At 42.1% G+C, this 8529-nt stretch overlaps 1 protein-coding gene across 6 annotated transcripts in view; it reads left to right on the top strand.

The window, feature by feature from the left end:
• Positions 1-5993, top strand: part of ATATH8 (Protein kinase superfamily protein) — a 164301-nt gene extending 158308 nt beyond the window's left edge. For 5 of the 6 annotated variants that reach the window (XM_086491152.1, XM_086491160.1, XM_086491170.1 and 2 more), the window contains 3 exons: positions 4723-4799; positions 4876-5023; positions 5096-5993. In XM_086491152.1, coding sequence (XP_086347278.1) covers positions 4723-4799; positions 4876-5023; positions 5096-5557 — 687 coding nt within the window. In that variant the 3' untranslated portion in view covers positions 5558-5993. The remainder of the gene's footprint in view (positions 1-4722; positions 4800-4875; positions 5024-5095) is intronic. The other variant, XM_086491144.1, reaches the window with a different exon arrangement.
• The last annotated feature ends 2536 nt before the right edge of the window (positions 5994-8529 follow it).

Here is an 8529-nt window from a genome sequence, read left to right on the forward strand (position 1 = left end):
CTGCCTAAAACACAGCCTAGCAGGACTCTCCAAGCTGTCGTCGTTGCCCCGCCCCCCCCCACCCCACACCCATAGCCTTTGGAATGTTGTTGCTTATGGGATGCTAGTCGGAAGCCCCTTTGCAACGATTCCCCTGCTGCATTTTAAAATGCGCTGGTCTGCTGTGCCTTGGCGGCTGTGGATCCCGTCCCCTTGTGCTCCTTGCGTTTTAAACGCTGAGTCGGCCCTCCTTGACGGCCCATTTGGTACCCTCCCCCCACCCTTTGCTTCATCTCTTGAGTGCCAACTTGGCACTTCACTGGTGGTCAACCATAAGAGAGAGAAAGGAGTTTGAAGAGGCCGTTTTGAGCCGAGAGGAGTGCAATTGGAGTCAGAGAGGGACGCCCAAGGATCTTTACTTGGCTTGGGCAACGAATAGGCAAAGTTTTTTTTATTGCGGAGCCTTGATTTTTGAGGGCTTCCACACGGCAATGATGAGGCGGATTTTTTGAGCGGAATTGTGCGGCGAGCATTGTTTGTGGGAGCGGCTTCGTGCCAATCTTGCAGCTCAGGAGAGGCGACCGATTTGGAGTTTCAGACTCCCGAAAGGGATAGCGGATTTTGCGGAGCAGCTTGGGAATTGCAAAGGAATGGAACTGCTTGTTTCTATTTTCCGGCTTGGTTCGTGCGGTCGCTTTTAGAGTGCGAGAAGGTTCCCCCGTCTTCCAGATCTTGCAACTTCATCATGGCCCCCCCTTGCTCGAGTGCCAGCGACAAATTGAACGGCAATAACTCGCTCGTTGGAGTTTGATCTTGCGTCTCCGTTCTCATGGAAAGGCTTATGGGATGTTGTCGACGGCTCGAAGCCCCGTCCCACAAGCGATTCCCACAATAGGTACACCCGCCTTGAAGATGAAGAATATTTTAAATGGTGTGTCGATATGGATGCGGCCAATGAGAAGGCAATGTCGGCCATTGCGAAATCTCTTACAAAGGACCTTTCTCCGGCTATTCAGGCTTTAACGGCTACCAAAGTTCTATGGTTCAAGCTCGTCGGAATGTTTGATCTGGATTCTACGATGTGAGCAGTCGCCCTTCTTGGACAGTTATTTGCCGTACTGTTTCCACGAGGAAGGTCCATGCAATCATTTCTTATGAAGGCTAAAGTTATTCATAATCAACTATCGGCTATGCAAAGTGCAGTGACGAGTATTGAGTTAGCTACTTTGGTTGTGACGAAGTTGTCCAAGGAGTATGAAACAGTGTCTCGGACACTTCGGCTACAAGTCACAAAGGAAAAGCTGGAATTTGATGATCTTAGGTCTTTTCTCATTGAGGAGGAAGCCGTGTTAATAACTAAGGCAAAACTCAAATTTTTGAGACAGATGAGGAAGCACATGGGGAAGCTCTTGCTACTTCGGATTCTAGAAAGAGGACGAAGAACCGTTGTTACAATTGTGGAAAGTGTGGTCATTTGGCCAAGGATTGCAGATCCAAAGGCAAAGACAAAGATTCTACAAAGAACAAAGGTAAAAGCAAGCAACATGAGGAAAGCAGTTATAGTGACTCAGGGAAGGACAACAAAGAGGCTACTGATGTGGTGATGACTATATGGCACGGACCCCTGTCTTCTAGTCACATGGAGATCAGTGTCGCCACTAGCTTCACCCAGAGAGAGACTTGTGAGTGGCAGAGAGGGGCAAGCAGTGTTCCGTATAATTAATTTGGACCCTTGTGTTGGAGTTCAAGTTATCAGTGTTTGAACTGGTACGTCCGATTTTCAAGGCATCTGGCAGGTAACCAATTCGACGTATCTAAAACACTATGGATGATTGCACCAATCCAATGTTGTTGGTCGGATCATGTACAGGATGTGTTCCACAGTTCATTATCTTGGAGTGCATGTGATGTGTTCACAATTCACGAATGGGGATTCTTGGACGTAGTGGTTTTGGCCTCTCAAGTGAACTGCCCAATGTGATCCCATTATTTAGTTTGGCTTTTGGGGTGTTTATTTTACTTATTTGTCAAAGTTTAGGGTAGGGCAATTTACTGAGGTTGCTATTGGCATGCAAGGTGGTCAGAGAAAGCTATAGCTCTTAGTTAGGCTGTCACGAGGTTGTGACAACCACTAACTTTATTTGTTGGTTTCCTTCCTTGAGTTTTATTTAATTTTTGGGACCCTCTTTTTGAAATCACAAATGCTCGGACATTGCATGGCCAGTGTGAACGACCGTTGGCCGAGTTTCACCCGCAAGAGTCACGGCTAGGCAGCCACGAGATGGTTGGGCGGATCGGCACTAGAATCCGACTAGTAAAGAAGTGGCTAGGCTTAGTTAAAGTCATTTACCCCCTCGGTAGGACTTTAAGTTGGTGGGTACTAGGAAATTAAACCATAAGGAGCAAAGTGGGCACATGGCAGTAGGAGAGAAACTTGTACACCCTGAATTCTCTCATCCCAAGAGAGGGTCCCCAAAATTGAGAGAGGAGACTTATTTTTACTCATAAGTGAAGCTACAGTGTGTGTAAGTAGTGGGTGCAGGTTCACAGCTTTAATGAAAAGCTTGCCTTCTCCCTTGTTAACCTCAACGGGACTAAAAGCTTGCTAATCAGCAGAGCCCTGGAACAGCTAAACAGGTGGTATTTGCCAGATGGTGATTCCAGATTTGAGTTGAAAGCTTGTAAGTGGCCGAAGAACAAACACTTTCTGAAGCCACAAACCAAGGGAGTGTACGTCTCACGTTTGTATTCAAAGGAATGGTTCTCTCCTCTCAATAAATTATGGGGCAAGGAGAGTCAAGATGGGAAACAATTTTGAAAAACATATGGCACATGCATTGGCCACATAGATGAAGGTCTTTGTTTGGAAGGGTAGCGTGATGATTTGCTCTCGTGCATCTCTCTTTCTCCTTTGCACCTATGGTAATGCCCCACTAGTTGGGCTTCTCAGATGACAATGTACAGCGTTCTGTGGGTTTTATGCGTGTTTGCCAAGGCAAAAGCCTTCTATACAGGAACCGACTAGCTAATTGCTAATCCCCCACAGGTACGCACAATTTCATCGTGAAGAATTGCAAAATTAGCAAGTTTTCTTGCGTGGAAACTGGTCCAAATTTCAAGGGAACTACTGTCCCATTGTGTGCGGGAGCTCTTGAGACATGCGGAGATGTGTTTGCTCCGCTCAAAAGGATCCAAAACAAAAAGTTACAGCCTGCTGTTTATTTGCAGGTTTAGGGTTTCGCACCTAAACTGCAAGATGACACGAGGGGAGCCTTGGGAAAGTCTTGGGGTGCTTATACAAGGCTTTGGGCACTTGACAATGACCAAAACAAGAAATTACAGCATACTGAAATTGACCTGCAGCTCACCGGAAAGCTTCCAAAATGCAAGGGAAAGTGTCCTAGACGTGTATTTTTAAACCTCCAGGGGTTTTGGCACCGTTATGTTACCAAAACTAGGTCGAAAACCTGCAATGACAGCCCTTGACAGGTTTGAACAGTTTGGTGAGAGTTAGGTGAAAGTGTTCACAAGCCATTTATTTGCAATAAGAATAAAGTAATATACTAATACGGAAACACTTCCTGAGCCTACTTCCTCTAGAGCTTGATAAGGTTCTTGGGATATTGTGTTACCTTCATGCAGTTTGCTGAGATTCCTCTTGTTGTGCTCATGACAAATTATGAGGAGAAATTCTCAGTTCTTCAGGAAACTTGAGAGATTGAGAACCAAACAATAGCCTTGGTATTTGATTGTATATGGGTTTTGGGATCTCACCTCTATGGTGGTCGGTATATTTTGTGTATTTATCTTGAGGAGCATGCCCTTGAGATGAACATTTTAATAGAAGTTTTTTTTCTAATATAAACCCTTTAAATTTTAAAACTTACATACATAAACTCTAGTCAAACCCAACCTTTGAAGGACTTTCCTCCTCACTCCCATTTAGTCTAAAGTATGTCATAATGCTGTGCTGAAGAAGAGTCCCACAGGTCTGCCTAGCCTTCAACCTGGAAAGTCACCATCTTTTAATCGTCAAAGATGAGTGACGCTATTCCATCCGCTTAGTTGCTGCTGTTGGTAATTATGCACTTTTTCTGGGTCAGCAGTGTCATGTTTTGGGGTTGTTATTTATCAGTTAAGTCAGTGGGCTTTTGTGCATAGACTATAGTTGTTTCCAGGCCTCAGGTCCAAACTATTTGGTACATTTTTTACTATTCATGTTGACTGAAGGCCTTTATGAAAATTTGTCTCCTCCCCTTGTGGGCCTCTGGTACGTCGGAAAAAAAAAAAAAAAACCCTTCAAATTTAACTACCTATCCACTAATAGCATCAACCTGGGTGAAAAGGGAGTTTTTAGTGACCACCTTACTCACATCATGTGTAATGTCTCGTGCAAAAAAAAATCTCCTTGTACTGGTCTCCTGTAATCTACTTGCTGGGTCAGTTCAAAAAACTATTGATAAAGCCTAGCATGAATGGCCCATCATCAAAATATCCGAGTACCTACTCCTCTGGTGTGGGTTGTTTCTATGTCCTTGGGTGTCATGTGGGACTCTGTGTACCGATAGACTTCTCTATTGTAGATATTTGACTCAACAAATGCCTTATTTTCCATGGTTTCAATCATTCAGGCAAGCATCAGGTTGAATGAAGGAATTACTCTGAACAATAACAAAAATCATATGGTTTTGGCTCTACAGCTGGCATGTGCCGGGCTGATTTATAATGGATTATATTTTACAGCTGGTATTGGATAGAAAAAAGCGGTTCCGGTGGGATCGGTTGGCATCATTTGCAACAATTGCACAGCAGCATACAGAGTATGTTACAAATTTAGATCTGTGTACACATAATATGTTCATTTGAAGTTAAGAATCTGACACGTCCTTTTTGTAGGAAAAGAATAGCTCTTGAGACAGGAGTAGAGTTGAAGCTCATGTCTGTCAGTGACGGAAAAGTTGTGAATCCTGGGCTAATCCAGCTTTTAGCAAACCTCCTCCTCTCAGAGAAAGGAACTATATTTCGTCAGCTCATCCTAGAAGCGGTATGATACTCATGAATGCTTTTTTCGGGACTATTTGCAATATGGTTGTCATACTACAAGGCATGTCTGCAGGATACCTTTGATTTGGCACGTACATACAATTCCCAAGAAGCTGCTGCCCTTCGGAGAAGTTTGGCGACAGCAATAGCACAGGCTATCTATCACTATGGGCAGAGGTCTATGGAAAAACATGCCCATGTAAATCTTCGAGACCCGAGCTCATTGGAATCTCCATCTGAATCAGGAGACGCAGTCAATGTCACATTAGTAGATGATTTCAAATCTTTAACTGACTGCTCTGATACTCTTGATATGTCGCTGCTAAGAAGTGCGCACTTGCAGTTTCTTTTGCAAATGGCTGTTACGAGGCTTAGAAGTCATCCTCTTTTACTGGTGCAGACTGGATGGACCAGCTTCACAATTGTGTGTTATGCCCTGGCAGTTGCGGCACACAGGCTTGTGGTGGCAATCTCTTTCAACATGTTAAATTTCTCACCCAAGTCAAGCGCTTCTGCTCCTGCTCCTGCTGCCTAGCACTCACTCTCTCCCCCCCGTGCATCACTCATATTGAGGTTTAGGCCTTATTCACATGTACAATTGCATGTTTAGCTGCAGAACATTCCTTAGATAAACAGAAATCGACCCGATTGATTGATGGCCAAGGTTCACAAGACTCTATGTATGTCCAGGCTCGATGCCCTACTACTTGTAATTTGTCCAGCAGTGTAGTGTGTGATATTGGGGGTGAGTATGATGGTTACGTAAAGCATGAGTGAACAACCCCTAAATTTACTGTGCTGATAAGCTTTGGCAGTTCAAAGGACGTGCATTGTGAGTCACATTGTTCAGAGGTGTAAAACCATTGTTTAGAGAGTCTACAGCAAACCTGGATTCAAAAAGTCAAAATTGTAAGCTCATGTCAAGAATCTCGATTCTTAACGTTTGTGAGTAGCAAGTGACTTTGCTTCCATATGATGTGTACAGATTGCTTGTGAAATATGAATGTGTGTAGACACAAAAATAGTGTGCACCTAAGCCAAATCACTTTTTGGTCTAAAAAGCGTATATTTGCTTGAGAATTGATCAAAATTGAAACCAAATCGATGCCTGTGCCTGGCTCTTGCCCTATGGTATGCCTGACCTTGTAACATGTCTAATATTTGGAAGGGATAAGCATCCCCCCCTGTGGGCCCTGTGGTGTGTCGGAAAAAAACAAATTTGAAACCAATTCTAAATTTGAGGATAAAAATCTGTTGGTATACCAAGCATTGAGAAACATTGTGAACCAACCTTGTCTCAAACAGATTAAAAGTAAAAAATAGTGCTTGCTATTCATTCATTCATTTAGCAAGATGCTTCCACCCCCATTGACATCTTTGCTTCAAACTTGAAGGCTTCAAGCTTCTAAAAAGGTTTTGCATGAGAGTCAAACCAAGGACCTACAAAATGTCAACTGCTTTGCAGCCATTGTAGACCACTTTAGACGATCGTGCTGGAAGCTTGTGTGTACTTTAATAAACGAGGCATGGGCATTCACCGGCTACAAAGCCCACCATCACCCTCCTGCTTTGCCCAAGTGAAATTCCCCTTTTTATTGCTAATAATTTATAGTTGGTACCCCCTTCTAGTTTTGGCAATGACCTCAGACATACTGTGTAAATCCACGCTATTTAAAGTGTGCCTGTGAAGCTTGGGTCACAAAATCAGATGGGAAACTAAAAATCTGGGATCAAAGTGTCTGAACCTTAGAAACCTGGCATTTTGACATATCAGGAGTGTTTCATACTGAACCCAAATTTGCTGGAGGGTATAACTATGTTATGGTCATAATCTTCATGGTTCTTAAATCTCAAATCATGAATTTTTGCAATCGGCATTTAGACGCTAGACTCGTGTTTATATAAGTGTGCATCTTCTGTTTCAAGTTTGGACCAAAAATACTCAATAAAGACCCTGTTGCAAGCAAAACTAGCTTTAGAGATGTAGTAGAGAATTTTAAAGAATATAGACATGCGTTTTGATTGTTTTGCCAATTAAAGGACTCTTGGATTTCACACGTGGCACGTGGGACCTAAATACTACTACGAGAAATTGTTCCTTTGTGTTGCCAAATTAACAATAAGGAGTTGAAATTTGCATTGAAAAGTTAAGAAGCTTAATAACATGACAAGTACAAGCTAGGCTAGAATTTTTTGCATTGTCAAATTTCTTCTTTATGAGCCTTAGATTCTAACAAGTGTTTGGAAAATTGGAGCTCAATGAGGGATTCAAAGAGGAAGGATAAAGACGTCTGCAAATACTTACTCAGAATCTAGCTCAAATATATGACTTCCATATCAACTTAATCTTGATGAAGAATGGGGACAATCCTTAGGGACAACCATATTTTGATTCACCACATGTAGAATGGGATTTTTCTTCAACACTTCCACTCTTGCAATTTTTTCTTCGCACTGCGAAAATGCAGAGAACAATTGTGAATGAAAATCGATTCGGGACTAGTAGTACAAATCCTTGCAAGTTGCAAGGAGAGAAAACTTGGAACAATTGTGTAACAACCATCTTGGTATAGTTTCACGGTTACCTACGTTTTGATGAAGGATATATTATAAGGATTGTTGATCATGATATAGTGTTCCAAGAAGAAGTGAGAACCAATTAACAAGGTACATGGATACATAGGAGAGTAGATACATTAAGGTAGACAATCCAACAATGTGAATGTTTAGGGATAAGTTGTAGCATTGCAAGCTCATGCGAAGGTTATCGATGAGGAACCACTTCCTTAGAGACTTAGGGATTATGTCTTAGCAATTTTTGAGATCATTCAATGTCTCAGTCAAAACCCATGTATGTAGTATTGGGAGATAGAGATTCCAAAGAGCTCTCAAGGACTATTATTCATGTCTTCACACAAGAGGAGACAACCTTGTTGCCTCATTATAAGTTTAGATATAAGTACAACAACGATTCCCAGATGATGTTTAAGGTAGACATTAAATGCACAACCTATATGTGCTATTTTGTGAGATATTGGATGCCAAACAAGCAAAAAGTCATCCTCAACGATCTTTCAAGAATGTGAACAATGAACAAAGATCTATGTTAAATTATACGAGATAGAACAAGAGGTGATTCCATTCCAAAAGATTGGATAGATAGGGATAATAATAACTCCAATTAGCATAAAATACGTGACTATCAGACCAATAAAAGGCACAAGTATACAATACTTTGCTCGAAGACTGAGGACCAGTGCGACAAAACCTATAATTCCTTGAAGAGTGGGAGGGGATCATTTTAAGATAGATAGACAAGAACATCTTCTAAAATTGGTAAAGAAGTATAGTGGAAATGGATATCCATATCACTATTTGGCTAGCCTTATCAAAGTATTGTACGATAAACAAGTCTATGATTTTCACACAATATGAAGGTTGTGGCATGACCCTTGAGGGAAAGACTCTAACTTGGTTTCAAACTTTGGGAATAAGAAGAGTCATAAA

The sequence above is a fragment of the Adiantum capillus-veneris genome, chromosome 2 (genome assembly GCF_014529385.1).
Source record: "Adiantum capillus-veneris isolate H3 chromosome 2, ASM1452938v2, whole genome shotgun sequence".
Taxonomy (NCBI): Eukaryota; Viridiplantae; Streptophyta; class Polypodiopsida; order Polypodiales; family Pteridaceae; genus Adiantum; species Adiantum capillus-veneris.